This window comes from Engystomops pustulosus, chromosome 5 (assembly GCF_040894005.1).
Source record: "Engystomops pustulosus chromosome 5, aEngPut4.maternal, whole genome shotgun sequence".
Classification (NCBI taxonomy): Eukaryota; Metazoa; Chordata; class Amphibia; order Anura; family Leptodactylidae; genus Engystomops; species Engystomops pustulosus.
The window spans coordinates 206,473,517-206,496,317 of record NC_092415.1 but is presented as its reverse complement, the minus strand read 5'-3'; the positions used below and the strand labels follow the sequence as shown (position 1 = coordinate 206,496,317).

Genomic DNA, 22,801 nt, shown 5'->3' with positions numbered 1-22,801 from the left:
ATTTACCCGGTCCTGTCACGATCCCGCGGTGCGTTGTCCGACGAGGATTCGGGTCCGGCGCGATTCACGTAGCTCGTGTGCCCGAGTTCCTGCATGTGCCGCTTCTGCGTCCAGGTCCGCCGGAGTTCACCTTCTTCTTCCCGGTGCTTGTAACTGCATGTCTTGCGACATTTCTAAATGTTAAATCTTGCGCTTTGTCCGTCGGGTTGTCCAACAGCCCTTCCCCCTATTTCTGTCGCGTGCGCCAAAATCCAATCGCATGCGCCAAAATCCCAGGACAATCTGGTGCAAAATGGAAATCGTCGGGAAACCAGATGAAAATGTGCTCCGCGGACCCTTAGTAAATGAGCCCCTCAAGTGCCGTTCAAGTGTTAGTGCAAATGTGAAGTGTCCGGCACCCTACTAATTATATGGACAGGGTAGTCCCCTACTCCCACTACTGTTACCATGGTGATGGGACTGAGAACCTCTTGGGCATAAAGAAAATCTCTTGGGCAAAATCAAGTGGAGACATTTACATTTCTAAGTAGTATAATGAGTAAGAAAAGTAACGTTCAATACAGTATCCACCGAGCCACCAGAGCACAATCCACCGGTGGCCCCCTCTATGTCATCCTTCATGTGGTTCCTCTAATTCTAACAGGAAACTTGTTATATAAAAAAATATTTTTAATAAATAGGAAATATTGTTCACGGGGGAAATATGTTCTGAAGAGTCCAGGCACCCTCTGGTGGTCCTTAGCCCTGGGGTGGTAGTGATAGGCCACGGTCCGTGACATATAGATGTGTAACCACCAAGCACGGTGCACGTTGATGCTGCACCATACTGAGGGGTCGAGGCTTTAGGGTCAGATTTTCTGGGTTGAACGTCTCCAGTTTTTCACGATGTTTTCTTAAGCGATGACAATGGCTGAGGTTTCCTGCTACGGTGTGTCCTGGATGATGCCAAGTGACTGGCCGAACGCTGTCCGGGTGATATCAGTTGTCTGGAAGGTGATTCAGTCCCTTCTTATACAGGGTTTTTAGGTTCCTAGGTCTTTCTCTGAGGTAGATGGAGACTCCTTCTCTCGACAATTTTCGAGACAAGCGCTAAAAAAGAGAAAATGTTATATAGATCACCTTTTTACAAGATATCATTTCATTGGGGAATGACGTGAGAATAACACATAATGGGGGTCATTTACTAAGGGCCCGAATCGCGTTTTTTCCATTGCGTTACCCGAATTTTACTGTTTTGCGACGATTTTCCCTGAATTGCCCCGGGTTTTTGGTGCATGCAACCGGACTGTGGCGCATCGGCGCCGGCATGCACGCGACGGAAATCGGGGGGCGTGGCCGTAAGAAAAACAGACGGATTCGCCGCATTTAAAAAGAAAAAAGTGTTCCTTGACACGCGCTTACCTGCACCCAGGGTAGGGCGGTGAACTCCAGTGAACTCCGACAGTCTTCAGCGCAGCAGCGACTCCTGGTGGACATCAGGCGCACTACCTTAGTGAATCGCCGGAAGACCCGAATCCTCCACAGAGACACCGCCGCTGGATCGCGACAGGACCGGGTAAGTAAATCTGCCCCATTGTCTACTTACCTGGAAATCTGTACAGTTGGTCACCTGGTGTAATGTCAGGCCAGCGAATATGAGATAATCTAAGCACTTGCTGAAATAAGAGAAGATCTGCAGAAGATAGAATGGAGGAGGTTAGTGCTGGGTCGTCCTCGCCGCCTTATGTGGTACCGAGTGAGATCAGAGTCAGATCGGCCCAGTAGAGCACCGGGGAATCCTCCGGTGGGGCCCCCGGGATGTAACACTTTATACTGGGCCCCAAAGATCTATCAGAAGACAAACACATTATGGTCTATTTCATATAGAATGATCATTGTAGATTATTAGATGTTGTTTCTGATCAATCGTTCATGGGTATTTCATGGATGGAGGGTTGGACCTACAAGACGGCCACCCCTGGCCCTTCATAGTCTGACACTGAGTGAGAAGGGAGGATGACACGGCCATCGAGAGTCTCTATATCATTGTCACAGTGGACACAAGATGGTGAATAGCAACAAGAACTCACCTTAAGCCAGTCGTCAGGAACCAGGTCTAAAAGGAGGAAGCTCTGATACATGCCAAGGAGAATTCATCAGTGGCACAATGGTGCCCGAGGCCGAGGCCAGGGTTATGCGGCACATCCGGCGGCTGCTGAAGGACCTCTCATACAGGACATCAGCCTGAGAGGAAGGCGCCAGTACTGTGCCGATCCTGTGGACTGTAGCATCGGTCTTCAGCTGCAACATAAACAGAGATAAAAAGTATCATTAATAAGTTTCTTGGAGATGATAGAGGCTAGAACAGGGGGGGGCAGGAAGACAATAATTATAAGTGCCAATTTTTCGGTGGGATATTAATCAGACACCTTTATAATAAGAGAGGGATAGTCATCAGACACCATTGTAATAAAGAGAGGGATAGTCCCTCGCGGGGGGGGGATGGGGGCACCAGTATAAAAAGAGAGGGATAGTCACCAGGGGGACTGTATATAGTTAGTTATTATAGGAGGTGTATATAGTTATTATAGGGGGACTATATTGCTGGGGGGCTGTATATAGTGATTGCTGGGGGAGCTGTATATAGTGATTGCTGGGGGGCTGTATATAGTGATTGCTGGGGAGCTGTATATAGCTATTGTTATGGGGCAGCATATAGTGAATACTAGGGGCTGTATATACTGATTGCTGGAGGGACTGTATATATTGATTGCTGGGGGGCTGTATATAGTGATTATTGGAGAAGCTCTACATAGTTATTGCTGTATACAGTGAATACTGGAGGACTGTATATAGTTAATGTAAGGGGGCTGTATATAGGGATTACTGGGGGCTGTATATACTTAATGCCGGGGAGGCTGTATATGTCAATTACTAGGGGGCTGTATATAGTTATTGTTAGGGGGCTGTATATAGGGATTACTGGGGGCTGTATATACTAAATGCTGGGGAGGCTGTATATGTCAATTACTAGGGGGCTGTATATAGTTATTGTTAGGGGGCTGTATATAGGGATTACTGGGGGCTGTATATACTGATTGCTGGGGGGCTGTATATACTGATTACTGAGTGCCACTTGGGTTCTCCTGTGTCAGGTCTGACCTGGTGTAGAATTGCGCCACAGCCTGTGCAGGTTATATGCATTACACATACTATAGGCAGGAACACCCTGCACCCACCCACTACACGGAATTCCTATGCCCCGTCCCCACTGGGGCGTAGAGGGGGTAGAGGTTGCAATTCCCGGCTTCTACACTTGTACAGGTGTATAATAAATAATAATAAATGTGCCCCATACTGCGTATACATACAAATAGCACATACACACATACATACAGTATACAGACATCATGTACACATACAGTACATACACTTTCTACAAACCATACATCATATATACACATACAGTATATACAGCAGATACACACACATATATATATATATATACATTCCTACAGTATATACACAGCATATATACAGTGTATCCAGCATGTACATACATATATACATTCATATAGCGTATACACATATACACACCATACAGCATCTAAACATACATGCATTTATATGTGCAAATCCATCTAAAGATATAAAAGGTACATACATCCTCGGGTCTGCTGGTTGGCAAGCCGCAGATGGAACGGCCCACGGATGGAACGGGAGGGCCCAGCCGCGGACAGGATGGTTGGACCAGGTGGCCGCGGATGGGATGGGCCGGCCCGGCTACAGATAGAACAGGTGAGCTGGGTGGCTGCGGATGAGATGGTCTTGGCCGCGGATGGGATGATGCCAAGTGACTGGCCCAACGCTGTCCGGATGATATCAGTTGTCTGTAAGGTGATTCAGTCCCTTCTTATACGGGGTTCTCCGGGTCCTGGGGCTTCTCCCGGAGGTAGATGGAGACTCCTTCTCTCGACAATCTTAGAGACAAACGCTAAAATAAAATAGCAAAGAAAGATCATATTATACAAATCATCTTCTTACAGGATATCATTTCTGCCCATTGGGGGATGACGTGAGAACATCACATATTGTCGACTTACCTGGAAATCTGTACAGTTGGTCACCTGGTGTAATGTCAGGCCAGCGAATACTAGATAATCTAAGCACTTGCTGAAATAAGAGAAGATCTGCAGAAGATAGGATGGAGGAGGTTAGTGCTGGGTCGTCCTCACCGCCTTATGTGGTACCGAGTGAGATCAGAGTCAGACCGGCCCAGTAGAGCACCGGGGAATCCTCCGGTGGGCCCCCGGAATGTAACACTTTATACTGGGCCCCAAAGATCTATCATAAGACAAACACATTGGGGCTCATTTACTAAGATTCCATCAGACGAACTTTCGTCGGGTTTCACAGCGATTTCCATTTTGCGCCAAATTGCCCCAGGATTTTGGCGTAAGCGATAGAAACCGGGGGTGTGGTTTCGGGACAACCGCAGAATTTAAAAACGCGATTGTGTCACAAGATCAAGCACTCACATGCACCAGAAAGAAGAAGGTGAACTCCGGACACAAGTAGATTACACGAGACGGCGAATAGCAACAAGAACTCACCTTAAGCCAGTCGTCAGGAACCAGATCTAAAAGGAGGAAGATCTGAGATGCCTCCACTGTAATAATATATGCTAAGGAGAAGTCACAATATCTTATATATATATATATATAAAGTTTTCTACATTATCACATCAAGGGCCGGATTATAGGGGGCTGTCCGGGACGAGTGCCCCGGGGCCCCAACCACTTTGCCCCAAAAGGGGCCCCCATCAAATGTGGGCAATTCAACCCATGACCGCCCTATTTGCCCACTGTGTATTTGGGTCCGGGCTGACCGGACCGTAACTAGTGGACATGGGGCATGCCCCGACTTAATCCTCCCTGCTCTGCCATTTGACGATCGGTGGTAAACCAAGAGCCTGATTGCTGGGGGGGGGGGGGTATATAGTGAATACTGGGGGGCTGTGAAGAGTGATTGTTAGGGGCTGTACACAGTAGTTACTGGGGGCTGTATATAGTGATTGCTGGGGGAGCTGTATATAGTGAATACTGGGAGCTGTATATAGTCATTGCTGGGGGAGCTGTATACAGTGATTGCTGGGGGCTGTATATAGTGATTGCTGGGGGAGCTGTATATAGTGATTGCTGGGGGAGCTGTATATAGTGAATACTGGGAGCTGTATATAGTCATTGCTGGGGGAGCTGTATACAGTGATTGCTGGGAGCTGTATACAGTGATTGCTGGGGGAGCTGTATATAGTGATTGCTGGAGGAGCTGTATATAGTGATTTCTGGGGGAGCTGTATATAGTGATTGCGGGGAGCTGTATATAGTGAATACTGGGAGCTGTATATAGTTATTGCTGGGAGCCTGTGTATAGCGATTTCTATTCCCTATCTGGACCACCAGATTTTGTGCCCACAAGCCCCAACTGCTCTGTCCTGGTTCATATACCAGTCACGTATAAAAGGATACATAATATCAGTGCCACCATGGTGCCTGAGGCTGAGGCCATGGTGATGTGGCACATCCGGCGGCTGCTGAAGGACCTCTTATACAGGACAGCTGCCTGACACAAGTTGTAAGTTGAGTTGGAGGTAAGTGCCAATAATGTGCCGATCCTATGGACTGTGGCATCGGTCTTCAGCTGCAACGAAAACAGAAATATAAACATCACATGGAGATGGTGGAGGATAGAACAGGGGGGGCCACAGGAGGACAAGAATTATAAGGGTCAGTATCTCACACCATTCTAATAAGAGATTGATAATCACCAAGGGGAAACTAGTATAATAAGAGAGGGATAGTCACCGGGGGGGGGGGGGGGGCACCAGCATAATAAGAGAGGGATAGTCACCGGGGGGCACCAGTATAATAAGAGAGGGATAGTCATGGGGGGGGCACCAGTATAATAAGAGAGGGATAGTCACCGGGGGGCACCAGTATAATAGGAGAGGGATAGGCATCGGGGGGGGCACCAGTATAATAGGAGAGGGATAGGCATCGGGGGGGGGCACCAGTATAATAAGAGAGGGATAGTCACCGAGGGGGGGGGGGGCACCAGTATAATAAGAGAGGTATAGTCACCGGGGGGCACCAGTATAATAAGAGAGGGATAGGCATCGGGGGGGCACCAGTATAATAAGAGAGGGATAGGCATCGGGGGGGGCACCAGTATAATAGGAGAGGGATAGGCATCGGGGGGGGCACCAGTATAATAGGAGAGGGATAGGCATCGGGGGGGGCACCAGTATAATAAGAGAGGGATAGTCACCGAGGGGGGGGGGGGCACCAGTATAATAAGAGAGGTATAGTCATCGGGGGGCACCAGTATAATAAGAGAGGGATAGGCATCGGGGGGGGGCACCAGTATAATAAGAGAGGGATAGGCATCGGGGGGGGCACCAGTATAATAAGAGAGGGATGCTCACCAGGGGGCACCAGTATAATAAGAGAGGGATAGTCACCGGGTGGGGGGGGCACCAGTATAATAAGAGAGGGATAGTCACCGGGGGGCACCAGTATAATAAGAGAGGGATAGTCACCGGGTGGGGGGGGCACCAGTATAATAAGAGAGGGATAGTCACCGGGGGGCACCAGTATAATAAGAGAGGGATAGTCACCGGGTGGGGGGGGCACCAGTATAATAAGAGAGGGATAGTCACCGGGGGGACCCAGTATAATAAGAGAGGGATAGGCATCGGGGGGGGCACCAGTATAATAAGAGAGGGATAGTCACCGAGGGGGGGGGGGCACCAGTATAATAAGAGAGGGATAGTCACCGGGGGGCACCAGTATAATAAGAGAGGGATAGGCATCGGGGGGGGCACCAGTATAATAAGAGAGGGGTGGTCACCAGGGGGCACCAGTATAATAAGAGAGGGATAGTCACCGGGTGGGGGGGGCACCAGTATAATAAGAGAGGGATAGTCACCGGGGGGCACCAGTATAATAAGAGAGGGATAGTCACCGGGTGGGGGGGGGCACCAGTATAATAAGAGAGGGATAGTCACCGGGGGGCACCAGTATAATAAGAGAGGGATAGTCATGGGGGGGGGGCACCAGTATAATAAGAGAGGGATAGTCCCCGGGGGGGCACCAGTATAATAAGAGAGGGATAGTCACCGGGTGGGGGGGGGCACCAGTATAATAAGAGAGGGATAGTCCCCGGGGGGGACACCAGCATGATAAGAGAGGGATAGTCACCGGGGGGCACCAGTATAATAAGAGAGGGATAGTCCCCGGGGGGGCACCAGCATGATAAGAGAGGGATAGTCATGGGGGGGGGGGGCACCAGTATAATAAGAGAGGGATAGTCCCCGGGGGGGCACCAGTATAATAAGAGAGGGATAGTCACCGGGGGGAGGGGGGGGACCCAGTATAATAAGAGAGGGATAGTCACCGGGGGGACCCAGTATAATAAGAGAGGGATAGTCACCGGGGGGGGGGGGGTACCAGTAAAATAAGAGAGGGATAGTCACCGGGGGGACCCAGTATAATAAGAGAGGGATAGGCACCGGGGGGGGCACCAGTATAATAAGAGAGGGATAGGCACCACTGTAAGAATAGTCACATAGATAGATAAAGTATAACCGTTCACAACATATTTTTTTCTATGACTTAAAAATCTTTATGATGTTCTAGGACCTTCTCCACATTTTAAGGGGGAAAACATTCCCTCGGGCACTCACACATCTGTGAATTACTGGAGACTTTATATAAGATTTGATAACTCACCGAGCACAAGGCGCTTAGAGTGGTTGTGATGCAGGAGATCCACCCCAGGGCGTAGAGGACTCGCTGGCCGCTGATGTGGAGCTTCTCCGATGGATCCGATTTTAGGATCATGAATCTGTATTGGATGGAGCAGAGCCCAACCCCTGACATAGACAACACATGTTAGCAGAGATTTCTATCTGTCATTGCTATAGACCAGGGGTTGGGAACCTAATGCTCGCGAGGCAGATGTGGCTCTTTTGATGGCCCCATTTGCTTCGCGGACCGGGCTCCTGGTTGGGCCGATGGGAAAATAAAAGACCAGGAACGCACCTTTCCGACGCACCCCCGCAACTCCGCTACTTGAAGCATTCCGACCGGCGGTGACAGCTCTATTCGCACTGGCGTCGCACAGACTATGATGTTGGCAAGCTGTGGTGGCTGGCTGTATTCAGGGGGGTGGGAACTGTCTATATAATGGGAGGGCTGGCTATATACTGGGGCATGCTGTATACAGGGGGGACTGGCTGTATACAGGGGAGACTGGCTGGCTTTATAATGGGGGGCTGGCTGCATACAGGGGGTGTGCTGGCTATATACTGGGGGGCTGGCTATACACTGGGGTGGACTGGGTGGCTATATACTGGGGGCACTGGCTGAATATATATACTAGGGAGCTGGCTGACTATATACTAGGGGGCTGGCTATATACTGGGGAGGGGCTGGATGGCTATGTATAGGGTGGGCTGTCTATATATACAGGGTAGGTTGGCTGGAAATACACTGGGTGGGCTTGCTGGCTATTTACTGGGAAGGGCCTGCTGGCTATATACTGGGGAGGGGCATGCTGGCTATATACTGGGGAAGGGAATGCTTGTTATATACTGGGGGGGCATGCTGGCTATACACTGGGGAGCTGTTTGGCTATATATAAGGCGCTTGCTATATACTGAGCTGGCTGTCTATATACTGGGGGGCAGGCTGTCTGTATATTGGGGTGCAGGCTGTCTGCAGGCTGTCTGGGGGGGCTAGCTGTATACTAGGGGGACTGGCTGGCTGTTTACTGTGGGATTGGCTATATACAAGGGGCTGGCTGGCTCTATACAGGGGGTTGGCTGTATTCAGGGGGGCTGGCTGTATACTAGGGGGCTGGCTGGCTATATAATGGGGGGCTGACTAGCTGTATATGTCGGCTGGCTGTATACAAGGGTGAGGATGGCTGTATGCATGGGGGGCTGGCTGGCTATATAATGGGGGGATTGGCTGGCTGTATACAGGGGGGCTGGCTATATAATGGGGGGCTGGCTATATGTTGGGAGTGGCTGGCTGTATACTGGGGCGGCTGGCTGGCTATATACGGGGGGCTGGCTGGCTATAGAGTGGGGGACTGGCTAGCTATATACTGGAGGGGGGCTTGCTGGCTATATACTGGGAGGGGCTGGCTGGATACATACTAGGGGGCTTTATGGCTATGTATAGGGGGGCTGGCTATATACTGGATGGGCTGGCTGGCTATATACTGGGTGGGTTAGTTGGCTATATCCTGGAGGGCTCTCTGGCTATGTATTGAGGGGGGTGGCAATATACTGGGTGGGCTGGCTAGCTATATACTGGAGAGGGGCATGCTGGCTATATACAGGGCTAGCTGGCTATGTACTGGGGAGCTGGCTGACTATATACTGGGGGACAGGCTGGCTATATACTGGGGGGCTGGCTGGCTATATACTGGGGGTGGCTGGCTATATATTGGGGGACTGGCTATATACTGGGGGGGTTGGCTATATACTGGGGTCTGGCTAGCTGTATACGTGGGATGGCTGTATACAAGGTCAAGGATGTCTGTATACATAGAGGGGCTGGCTGGCTATATAATGGGGGGATTTGCTGGCTGTATCCAGGGTGGCTGGCAATATAATGGGGGGCTGGCTATATGCTGGGAGTGGCTGGCTGACTATATACTGGAGGGGCTTGCTGGCTATATACTGGGGTGGGGCTGGCTGGCTATATACGGGGGGATGGCTGGCTATAAAGTGGGGGACTGGCTGGCTATATACTGGGGAGGGGCTGTCTGGCTAGATACTGCGGGGCTCTCTGCCTATGTATAGGGGGGCTGGCTATATACTGGATGGGCTGGCTGGCTATATACTGGGTGGGTTAGTTGTCTATATCCTGGGGGGGCTCTCTGGCTATGTATTGGGCAGGTGGCTATATACTGGGTGGGCTTGTTGGCTATATACTGGGGAGGGGCATGCTGGCTATATACAGGGCTGACTGGCTATGTACTGGGGGCTGACTATATACGGGGGGCAGGCTGGCTATATACTGGGGGGATGGCTGGCTATATACTTGGGGATGACTGGCTATATATTGGGAACTGGCTATATACTGGGGGTTGGCTATATACTGGGGGGCTAGCTAGCTGTATACGTGGGCTGGCTGTATACAAGGTCAAGGATGTCTGTATACATGGAGGGGCTGGCTGGCTATATAATGCGGGGATTTGCTGGCTGTATACAGGGTGGCTGGCTATATAATGTGTGGGCTTGTTGGCTATATACTGGGGAGGGGCTCTCTGGCTATGTATAGGGGGTTGGCTATATAATTGTAGGGGCTGGCTGGTAATATACTGGGGAGGGGCATGCTGGCTATATACGGTGGAGAGGCATGCTATATACTGGGGCGCAGGCTGGCTATATACTGGGGGGCATGCTGGCTATATACTGGGGGCTGGCTGGCTATATACTGGCAGGGCTAATTGGCTATATACTGGTGGGGCTGGCTGGCTATATACTAGGGGTGCTGACTGGCTATATACTGGGGAGGGGCTGTCTGGCTATATACGGGGGGCTGGCTGGCTATAAAGTGGGGGACTGGCTGGCTATATACTGGGGGGCCTTGCTGGCTATATACTGGGGAGGGGCTGGCTGACTACATACTGGGGGATCTCTGGCTCAGTATAGGGGGGCTGGCTATATACTGCAATGGCTGTCTATATACTGGGTGGGTTAGTTGGCTATATACTGGGGGCTCTCTGGCTATGTATTGGGGGGCAGGCTATGTACTGGATGGGCTGGCTGGCTTTATAATGGGGAGGGGCATGCTGGCTATATACAGGGCTGGCTGGCTATATACTGGGGGGCTGGCTGACTCTATTCTGGGGGGCAGGCTGGCTATATACTGGGGGGCTGGCTGTCTATTTACTCGGGGACTGGCTGGCTATATATTGGGGGCTGGCTATATACTAGGGGTGCTGGCTGGCTATATACTGGGGAGGGGCTGTCTGGCTATATACGGGGGGCTGGCTGGCTATAAAGTGGGGGACTGGCTGGCTATATACTGGGGGGCCTTGCTGGCTATATACTGGGGAGGGGCTGGCTGACTACATACTGGGGGATCTCTGGCTCAGTATAGGGGGGCTGGCTATATACTGCAATGGCTGGCTATATACTGGGTGGATTAGTTGGCTATATACTGGGGGCTCTCTGGCTATGTATTGGGGGGCAGGCTATGTACTGGATGGGCTGGCTGGCTTTATATTGGGGAGGGGCATGCTGGCTATATACAGGGCTGGCTGGCTATGTACTGGGGGGCTGGCTGACTCTATTCTGGGGGGCAGGCTGGCTATATACTGGGGGGCTGGCTGTCTATTTACTCGGGGACTGGCTGGCTATATATTGGGGGCTGGCTATATACTGGGGGGCTGGCTGGCTATGTATCGGTGGCTGGCTATATACTGGGTTAGCTGGCTGGCTATATACTGGGTGACTTGGCTGCCTATTTACTGGGGAGGGGCTCGCTGGCTACCTACTGGGAGGCTCTCTGGCTATGTATAGGGGGCTGGCTATATACTAGATGGGCTGGCTAGCTTTATACTGGGTGGTTTAGCTGGCTATATACTGGGGGCTCTATGGCAATGTATAGGGGGGTGGCAATATACTTGATGGGCTGGCTGGCTATATCCTGGGGAGGGGAATTCTGGCTATATACTGTGGGGAGGCATGCTATATAGTGGGGGGCTGGCTGGCTATATACTGGGGGACTGGCTGGCTATATACTCGGGGGCTGGCTGGCTATATTCTGGCAGGGCTGGATATATACTGGGGGGGCTGGCTGGCTATATACTGGGGGGGGGGCTGGTTGGCTATATACTTGGGGGGACTGGCTGGCTATATACTGGGAAGGGGTTGGCTAGCTATGTATAAAGGGACTGGCTATATATTGGGGAGGGGCATGCTGGCTATATACTGGGGGGACTGTCTGGCTATATGCCGGGTGGGGGCTGCCTGGCTATATATAAGGGGCTGGCTATATACTGGGCTGGCTAGCTATATACTGGGTGGGCTGGCTGGATGTATCCTGGGGGGACTGGCTGTATACTGGGGGACAGGCTGCCTGTTAACTGGATGGGTTGGCTGGCTATATAGTCGGGCTGTCTGTCTTTATTCTGGGGAGGGGCATGTTGGCTATATACTGGGGGGACAGGCTATGTATAGGGGGTTGGCTGCATACTGGATGGGCTGGCTGCTATATACTGGGTGGGTTAGATGGCTATATACTGGGGGGCTGGCTGCCTATATACTAAGTGGGCTGTCTGGCTATATACTTATATACCCCCTAAGATGTCACACTATTAGTGCTTTCTCCCTGTCCTTTCTTGCCACTTTCTATACCCCATATACTGAGGAGGGGCATTTTGGCTATGTATTGGGGAGGGGCATGCTGGCTATATACTGAGGGGTGGGCTGGCTGGCTATATGATGCGGGGGGGCTGCATGGTTAAATATAAGGGGATGGCTGTATACTGGGCTGGCTGGCTATATACAGGGTGGGCTGGCTGGATGTATACTGGGGGGACTGGCTGTATACTGGGGGACAGGCTGCCTGTTTACTGGATGGGTTGGCTGGCTATATACTGGGTGGGCTGGCTGGCTATATTCTGGGGAGGGGCATGCTAGCTATATACTGGGGAGGGGCATGCTGGCTATATACTGGGGGGCTGGGGAGGGGCATGCTGGCTATATACTGGGGGGCTGTATGGCTATATATAAGGGGTTGGATATATACTGGGCTGTCTGGATTAATACTGGGGGGCTGGCTGTATACTGAGGGGCGGGCTATATACAGGGGGGGCTGTCTGTTTACTGGGGGGGCTGGCTATATACAGGGGGGTGGCTTGCTGTATACAGGGGGCTGGCTGGCTATATACTGGGGGGGCTGTATGGCTATATATAAGGGGATGGCTATATACTGGGCTGGCATGCTATATACTGGGGGGCTGGCTAGCTATATACTGGGGGACTGGCTGGCTGTATACTGGTGGGCTGTCTGGCCATATACTGGGGGGATGGCTGGCTATATACTGGGGGGATGGTTGGCTATATACTGGTGGGGCTGACTAACCATATACTGGGGGGCTGGCTGGTTATATACTGGGGAGGGGCATGCTGGCTATATACTGGTGGGCTGGGGAGGGGCTGGCTGGCTATATACTGGGGGGGCTGTATGGCTATATACTGGTGGGGCTGACTGACCATATACTGGGGGGGCTGGCTGGTTATATACTGGGGAGGGGCATGCTGGCTATATACTGGTGGGCTGGGGAGGGGCTGGCTGGCTATATACTTGGGGGGCTGTATGGCCATATATAAGGGGCTGGCTATTTACTGGGGGGCTGGCTAGCTATATACTGGGGGACTGGCTGGCTATATACTGGTGGGCTGTCTGGCTATATACTGGTGGGCTGTCTGGCTATATACTGGGGGGATGGTTGGCTATATACTGGCGGGGCTGACTGACCATATACTGGGGGGGCTGGCTGGCTATATACTTGGGGGGGCTGGCTGGCTATATACTGGGAAGGAGCTGGCTAGCTATGTATAGAGGGGCTGGCTATATACTGGGCTGGCTGGCTATATATACTAGGTGGGCTGGCTGGATGTATACTGGGGGGGCTGGCTGTATACTGAGGGACAGGCTGCCTGTTAACTGGATGGGTTGGCTGGCTATATACTCGGTGGGCTGTCTGGCTATATTCTGGGGAAGGGCATGCTGGCTATATACTGGGAAGGGGTATGCTGGCTATATGCTGGGGGGACTGGCTGTATATTGGGAAGCTCTCTGGCTCTGTATAGGGGGGCTGGATACATACTGGATGGGCTGGCTGCTATATACTGGGTGGGTTAGCTGGTTATATACTGGGGGGCTGGCTGCCTATATACTTATATACCCCCTAAAATGTCACACTATTAGCGCTTTCTCCCTGTCCTTTCTTGCTACTTTCTATACCCCATATACTGAGGAGGGGCATGCTGGCTATGTATTGTGGAGGGGCATGCTGGCTACATACTGAGAGGTGGGCTGTCTGGCTATATGCCACGGGGGGGCTGCCTGGCTATATATAAGGGGCAGGCTGTATACTGGGCTGGCTGGCTATATACAGGGTGGGCTGGCTGGATGTATACTGGGGGGACTGGCTGTATACTGGGGGACAGGCTGCCTGTTTACTGGATGGGCTGGCTGGCTATATACTGGGGAGGGGCATGCTGGCTATATACTGGGGGGCTGTATGGCTATATATAAGGGGTTGGATATATACTTGGGGGGCTGGCTGTATATTAAGAGGTGGGCTATATACAGGGGGGCTGGTTGTTTAATGGGGGAGCTGTCTGGCTTTATACAGGGGGGTTAGGCTGTCTGCTTACTGGTGGGACTGGCTATATACAGGGGGGTGGCTTAATGTATACAGGGGGCTGGCTGGCTATATACTGGGGGGGCTGTATGGCTATATATAAGGGGCTGGCTATATACTGGGCTGACTGGCTAGATACTGGGTGGGCTGACTGGCTAGATACTGGGTGGGCAGGCTGGCTTTATACTGGGGGGACAGGCTGTCTGTATACTGGAGGGGGCTGGCTGTATACTGGGGGGCAGCTATATACAATGGGATGCCTGGCTGTATACAGGGGGGTGGCTGTAAACTAGCAGGCTGGCTGGCTGTATACTGGGTAGGCAGCTATATACAGTGGGATGGCTGGCTGTATACAGGGGGTGGATGACTGTATACAGGTGGGATGGCTGGCTCTATACAGAGGGATAACTGGCTGTATACAGGAGGTTGCTGGCTGTATATGGGGGGTGGCTGGCTGTATTCAGGTGAGGGGATGGCTGTCTACAGGGGGGCTGGCTGGCTATATACTGGGTGGGCTGGCTGGCTTTATACTGGGGGAGCTGGCTGTATACTGGGGGAGAGGCTGGCACTATACTGGGGGCGGGCTATATACAGAAGGGGCTGGTTGTTTACTGGGGGAACTGTCTGGCTATATAGAGGGGGGTCAGGCTGTCTGTATACTGGGGGGGCTGGCTATATACAGGGGGGTGGCTGGCTGTATACAGGGGGCTGGCTATATACTGGGGGTGGCTGGCTATATACAGGGGGCTGGCTGGCTATATACGGGTGGGATGTATGGTATACTAGGGGGGGGCTGGCTGTATACTAGGGGGACTGGCTGGCTGTATACTGGGGGGGCAGCTTTATACAGTGGGATGGCTGGCTGTATTCAGGTGAGGGGCTGGCTGTATATATGGGGGGCTGGCTGGCTATATAATGGGGGGACTGCCTTGCTGTATTCATGGGGGCTGGCTGGCTATATAATGGGGGGACTGCCTGGCTATATACTGGGGGGCTGGCTATATACTGGGGGGATGCCTGGGTATATATAAGGGGCTGGCTATATACTGGGCTGGCTAGCTATTTACTAAGTGGGCTTGCTGGCTTTATACTGGGGGGACTGGCTGTATACTGGTGGGACAGGATGGCTCTATACTGGGGGCTGGTTTATTTACTGGGGGAGCTGTCTGGCTATATACAGGAGGGTCAGGCTGTTTGTATACTTGAGGGCTGGCTGTAAAGTAGGGGGGCTAGCTGGCTGTATGCTGGGGGCTGGCTATATACAGGGGGTCAGGCTGTCTGTATAATAGGGGGGTGGCTGTATACAAGGTGGACTGGCTTTGCTGTATACTGGGGGTCTGGCTATATACTAGGGGGTGGCTGTATACTGGGGGTCTGGCTATATACTGGGTAGCTGGCTATATACTGTATGAATATACTGTACGACTGTATACTGGGGGGATGGCTATATACTCGGGAGCTGGCTGGCTATATACAGGGGGGTCAGGCTGTCTGTATACTTGAGGGCTGGCTGTAAACTAGGGGGACTAGCTGGCTGTATGCAGGGGGCTGGCTATATACAGGGGGTCAGACTGTCTGTATAATAGGGGGGTGGCTGTATACTAGGGGGACTGGCTTTGCTGTATACTGGGGGTCTGGCTATATACTAGGGGGTGGCTGTATATTGGGGGTCTGGCTATATACTAGGGGGTGGCTGTATACTGGGGGTCTGGCTATGTACTGGGTAGCTGGCTGGCTATATACTGTATGAATATACTGTACGGCTCTTGCAGAATTATATTTTAAAATATGTGCCGTTTATGGCTCTTTCAGCCAAAAATATTCCTGACCCCTGATATTGACGCTTATAATCGCCTCCAGAAATAAGGATCATCGATGGTGATCCGGGATGTAAGAAGATCCTCGAGCGCCGGAGCCGCTGGTTCCTTTATAATGTTCTTTACCTATGAGAAGGATCTACCTACCAAGGATGGAAGATACAATAAAGATGACTTTGTACAATGCTGACTCGGGGAGATCTTTTCCCGTGTCACTGTTGCGTAAGGCAAAATATTTGGAGTTAGAAGAAGACAAGAAGCAGAATTACCCCAGAACCGCAAAAATCTAAAAATAAATCTTATGCTCCCATTAAAAAAAATTCCCCATTCATATAATGGATGGAGCAAAAAAACATGGGGTGGGGGATGAAGAAGTTGCCCACAGCAGCCAATTAGAATGCAGCTCCAATGAACCCAGGAACCAATTGGATGCTGTAGGAATTGACTTACCTGGACCAATAATAAAAATACCCCCCCCCCCCCCTCCCATTATTTCCTGATCTCCCAATGTATCCAGACTCTTCCTTTAAGTTCTATCAATTCCTCACGACGTGTCTCTTTCCCTTCCCGATACTTTGTGTCTTTCCCCCCAATTCCTTCCATCTATCAATAGTTTTTATGCTAATGAGGTTTAGAAATTGTAAATCTGCTATTTGCATAATTGATGTAAAATTTCTGGGGTAAGGTCTTCATAAAATTCGCTGAGATGATGTTTTTGTCCATAAGTGGATGGAGACCATGAATCGTCCAATGTATTTTGAATAAAGAAAGAGAAACAATATTCCGGGAATTACCCGGATAATAACATAACAATAATAAGTGCAGGATAACGTCCGGAATCTTGTCCCGCCCCCTCGTACCTGATGGAAGGGTAATTTTCGTGCCCAGAGATAAGCGTCAGAGTAACAAGGACCACGAGGCCCAGTAGTGTCCATGAGATCCATAAGAGAGGGACGAAGGCCAATCCCCGGATCTCCATGACCCAACACTAAAGCTTCTCCGAGGAACCGCAAAGACTCGCGAGCGGGAGCCAACAATCTCTACGTGTTTCCTCTCTGAAGTCTCAGATCAGAATGACAAGACATCGCCCTAGCAGGGGCTACTACACCTCTGGTACTTGGTCCTGTCATTGTGACATCATCAATCATTCTGCGACCTGATTGGTCCTTATTATATACAATTTGCATGAAAAAAGAACAATGGGCTGCTCTTTGTTGCCAACAATGCCCAATTAGTTCTCCCCTTTTTTTTTGTCCAAGAACCTTAGGAAATTAAGGTTAATCTCTAATTTAATTAATCTTGATTTGGGTAGGATGGAAAAACCATTGACACAAATATTGGGGGCAGTCATGAACCGGAACATCGGTGTTTGGTCAGTGCAATGTAAAAATGTATTCCTTATGTCCTATGGTAATAAGTAGTATGGAAGTGCAGAGAACATTAAGGTTGGTGGGGGCCCCTGGGCGCAAAATATGGTGGGGGCCCCCATTCAGTGTAATCCAGGCAGTGAACAGAAATTGTTATATACTGCTCCCCAATAACAACTATATACACACACCCCCCATAATAAATCTATGCAATCCCCCTATAATAACTTTATACATTCCTAGGTAAAATAATAAAATTGTACTCAACTTCCATCGTTCCCCTGATGCGCTCCGACCTCCTTCCCTTCCATCGCGGTGTCAGGATACTAGTGTATATTGGATGCAAACAAAGATGGCGGCGCCCTGCTACAGGCGGAGTCGTGACATCGCAGTACTGTGACATCTCATGCTGCAATGTCACACACTGTGTAATCATCTTTGTTTACATCCGATCCTCTATGGCAGAGTAGAGAACTTATTGTTCCCTCGCTCTGCCATAGACTGATTAAGGGCACATCGTCCCAGGCAGCCCAGAGCGAAATATTCTGTTGATATTCGGGCTGTTGTGCAACCACCTGAATCGCCCAAGTTTGGTGGGGGCCCCTTTAAGGTCAAGGTGGTGGGGGCCCCGGGGCTTGCGCCCTGTGCACTCCCCTATAATCCGGCCCTGGCATAGAATACAGGGTATTGGGAGGAATAACACACGGCAGTGCTGTAGGTAGGTGTTCATTACTATGTGTCTCTTCCCGTTTCTTATACCTTGTGCTGCTTGTAAGTTTTCCCTACTCAATATAAATTTTTGTGGAAATTATGAGGGACATTTATTAAGGGTCAAAATCGCGTTTTTACAACGGGTTACACGAATATTACCGATATGCACCGATTTTCCCTGAATTGCCCCGGGATTTTGGCACACGGGATCAGATTGTGGCGCACCGGTGCCTGCATGCACACGACGGAAATCAGGGGGGCGTGGCCGTAAGAAAACCCAACGGATTCGGGAAAAACGCCGTATTTTTTAAAAAAAAGGGTCGCTTGACACGCACTTACCTGCACCCAGCAACGGATGGTGCACTCCAGTGAACTCCGACGGACTTCAGCGCAGCAGCGGCACCGGGTGGACATTGGGCGCACTACCTTAGTGAATCGCTGGAAGACCCGAATCCTCCACTGAGAACTCGCCACTGGATCGCCACAGGACCGGGTAAGTAAATCTGCCCCGATGCTTAAGAAATTGTGAACCTGCTTTTTGCATAATTATTGGCAAATTTCTGCTGTGAGGTCTTAATAGTCCTCCCTGAGATGATGTTTTTGTCCATAAGCGGATGGAGACCATTAATCGTCCAATGTATTTTGAATGATTAAGGAGCAACAATATTCCAGGAATTACCCGGATAATAACATAACAATATATCTCCAGGACAAAGTCCAGAATCTTGTCCCGCCCCCTCGTACCTGATGGAAGGGTAATTTTCGTGCCCTGAGATAAGCGTCAGAGTAACAAGGGCCACGAGGCCCAGTAGTGTCCATGAGATCCATAAGAGAGGGAAGAAGGCCAACCCCCGGATCTCCATGACCCAACACTAAAGCTTCTCCGAGGAACTGCAAAGATTCGCGAGCAGGAGCCAACAATCTCTACGTGTTTCCTCTCTGAAGTCTCAGATCAGAATGACAAGACATCGCCCTAGCAGGGGCTACTACACCTCTGGTACTTGGTCCTGTCATTGTGACATCATCAATCATTCTGCGACCTGATTGGTCCTTCTTATATACAATTTGCATGAAAAAAGAACAATGGGCTGTTCTTTGTTGCCAACAATGCCCAATTAGTTCTCCCCTTTTTTTTTGTCCAAGAACCTTAGGAAATGAAAGTTAATCTTTAATTTAATTAATCTTAATTTGGGTAGGAGGGAAAAACCATTGACACAAATATTGGGGGCAGTCATGAACCGGAACATTGGTGTTTGGTCAGTGCAATGTAAAAATGTATTCCTTATGTCCTATGGTAATAAGTAGTATGGAAGTGCAGAGAACATTAAGGTTGGTGGGGGCCCCTGGGCGCAAAATATGGTGGGGGCCCCCATTCAATGTAATCCAGACAGTGAACAGAAATTGTTATATACTGCTCCCCAATAACAACTATATACACACACCCCCCATAATAAATATATGCAATCCCCCTATAATAACTTTATACATTCCTAGGTAAAATAATAAAATTGTACTCAACTTCCATCGTTCCCCCGATGCGCGCCGGCCTCCTTCCCTTCCATCGCGGTGTCAGGATACTAGTGTATATTGGATGTAAACAAAGATGGCGGCGCCCTGCTACAGGCGGAGTCGTGACATCGCAGTACTGTGACATCTCATGCTGCAATGTCACACACTGTGCAATCATCTTTGTTTACATCCGATCCTCTATGGCAGAGCAGAGAACTTATTGTTCCCTCGCTCTGCCATAGACTGATTAAGGGCACATCGGCCCAGGCAGCCCAGAGCGAAATATTCTGTTGACAATTCGGGCTGTTGTGCAACCGCCCGAATCGTCCAAGTTTGGTGGGGGCCCCTTTAAGGTCAAATTGGTGGGGGCCCCGGGGCTTGCGCCCTGTGCACTCCCCTATAATCCGGCCCTGGCATAGAATACAGGGTATTGGGAGGAATAACACACGGCAGTGCTGTAGGTAGGTGTTCTTTACTATGGGTCTCTTCCCGTTTCTTATACCTTGTGCTGCTTGTAAGTTTTCCCTACTCAATATAAATTTTTGTGGAAATTATGGGGGACATTTACTAAGGGCCCAAATCGCGTTTTTACAACGGGTTACACAAATATTACCGATATGCACCGATTTTCCCTGAATTGCCCCAGGATTTTGGCACATGCGATCGGATTGTGGCGCACCGGTGTCTGCATGCACACGACGGAAATCGGGGGGCGTGGCCGTAAGAAAACCCAACGGATTCGGAAAAATGGCGTATTTAAAAAAAAAAAAGTGTCGCTTGACACGCACTTACCTGCACCCAGCAACGGATGGTGAACTCCAATGAACTCCGACGGACTTCAGCGCAGCAGCGACACCTGGTGGACATCGGGCGCACTACCTTAGTGAATCGCCGGAAGACCCGAATCCTCCACTGAGAACGCGCCACTGGATCGCCACAGGACCGGGTAAGTAAATGTGCCCCGATGCTTAAGAAATTGTGAACCTGCTTTTTGCATAATTATTGGCAAATTTCTGCGGTGAGGTCTTAATAGTCCTCCATGAGATGATGTTTTTGTCCATAAGCGGATGGAGACCATTAATCGTCCAACGTATTTTGAATGATTAAGGAGCAACAATATTCCAGGAATTACCCGGATAATAACATAACAATAATAAGTGCAGGACAAAGTCCGGAATCTTGTCCCGTCCCCTCGTACCTGATGGAAGGGTAATTTTCGTGCCCTGAGATAAGCGTCAGAGTAACAAGGACCACGAGGCCCAGTAGTGTCCATGAGATCCATAAGAGAGGGAAGAAGGCCAACCCCCGGATCTCCATGACCCAACACTAAAGCTTCTCCGAGGAAACGCAAAGACTCGCGAGCAGGAGCCAACAATCTCTACGTGTTTCCTCTCTGAAGTCTCAGATCAGAATGACAAGACATCGCCCTAGCAGGGGCTACTACACCTCTGGTACCTGGTCCTGTCATTGTGACATCATCAATCATGCTGAGACCTGATTGGTTCAAGAATAATGGGCCCTTTTTTTGTTGCCAATAGCAACCAATCACTTTTCTCCCAGAGCAGCTTAGGAAATGAAAGATGTCCTTATGGACCTTTGGATTAGTGCCTCTAATAGCCCTTTCTGAGGCTCCTTCTTGGGCACAATTAATAAAAAAGACTTCACCTTCCCTCCCGAGCCCCATGCCCCGGCTCCCTGCGGCAGGTGATGCTGGAGTAGTACACCCCGGCCTCACTGCACCTGTGTAATGGAGCCGCAGACTAATCCCAGCATCACAGTGCATCGCGGGAAGAGGAGCCGGAAGCAGCTGCGGGCCCCATGTGCCTCATCAGACTCACATCTAGGTAAGTGTACTTTTTTTTTTTTTACATGGGGACCAAGTAGAGACCTGATACAGGCTGATTTGGGATCTAAACCATGGGTCCATTTGGGCCTGTAGTTGGTTTAGGGTCACAAATCAGTGTGACAGAACCTCTCTAAGGAGCAACAATATTCCAGGAATTCCACGGATAATAACATAACAATAATAACTCCTGATCAAATTTCAGAATCTCGTCCCGTCCCCTCATACCTGATGGAAGGGTAATTTTCGTGCCCTGAGATAAGCGTCAGAGTAACAAGGACCACGAGGCCCAGTAGTGTCCATGAGATCCATAAGAGAGGGACGAAGCACAACCCCCGGATCTCCATGACCCAACACTAAAGCTTCTCCGAGGAGCTGCAAAGACTCGCGAGCAGGTACCAACAATCTCTACGTGTTTCCTCTCTGAAGTCTCAGATCAGAATGACAAGACATCGCCCTAGCAGGGGCTACTACACCTCTGGTACCTGGTCCTGTAATTGTGACATCATCAATCATGCTGCGACCTGATTGGTCCTCATATATACAATTTGCTTACAAAGAACAATGGGCCATTCTTTGTTGCCAACAGCAACCAGCAGCTTAGTAAATAAAAGATGATCTCTTATTGTTTTCTTTGAGAAACCAAGAATTTTTTTTATCTAAACCACCCACCGGTCCTTATGGACCGTTGGTTTCGTGCCCCTAATCGCCCTCTATGAGGCTCCTTCTTGGGCACAATTCATTTTAAAAATCTTCGCCTTCCTTCCCTCCTGAGCCCCATGCCCCGGCTCTCTGCGGCAGGTGATGCTGGAGTAGTACACCCCGGCCTCACTGCACTTGTGCATGAAACCGGAGACTAATTCCGGCATCACAGAGCATCGCGGGAAGAGGAGCCGGACACAGCTGCGGGTGCCATGTGCCTCATCAGACTCACATCTAGGTAAGTAGAAATATTTTTTCTTTACTTGGGGACAAAGTAGAGACCTGATAGAAGCTAATTTGGTAACCAAAACCACTTGTCCATTTGGACCTGTAGTTGGCTTAGGGTCCCAAATCACTGTAACAGATCCTCTCTAAGGAGCAACAATATTCCAGGAATTACCCGGATAATAACATAA

General features: G+C 50.2%; 1 protein-coding gene across 2 annotated transcripts; it reads right to left on the bottom strand.

The window, feature by feature from the left end:
- Nucleotides 1-658: 658 nt before the first annotated feature.
- Nucleotides 659-21,635, bottom strand: LOC140133822 (DNA damage-regulated autophagy modulator protein 1-like). Of its 2 annotated transcripts, none has more exons than XM_072154436.1 (10): nucleotides 19,076-21,635; nucleotides 16,401-16,468; nucleotides 7,770-7,912; nucleotides 5,508-5,679; nucleotides 4,593-4,648; nucleotides 4,083-4,169; nucleotides 3,644-3,973; nucleotides 2,070-2,280; nucleotides 1,586-1,672; nucleotides 659-1,089 (listed from the first exon to the last, which is right to left on the bottom strand). In XM_072154436.1, exons 1-7 carry the CDS (start codon nucleotides 19,192-19,194, stop codon nucleotides 3,893-3,895), a joined length of 726 nt encoding a protein of 241 aa, XP_072010537.1. In that variant the 5' UTR covers nucleotides 19,195-21,635; the 3' UTR covers nucleotides 659-1,089; nucleotides 1,586-1,672; nucleotides 2,070-2,280; nucleotides 3,644-3,892. The 2 variants fall into 2 exon arrangements, with proteins under 2 accessions (XP_072010537.1, XP_072010536.1); XM_072154435.1 differs by lacking the exon at nucleotides 19,076-21,635 and adding an exon at nucleotides 17,114-17,309.
- Between the last annotated feature and the right edge of the window lie 1,166 nt (nucleotides 21,636-22,801).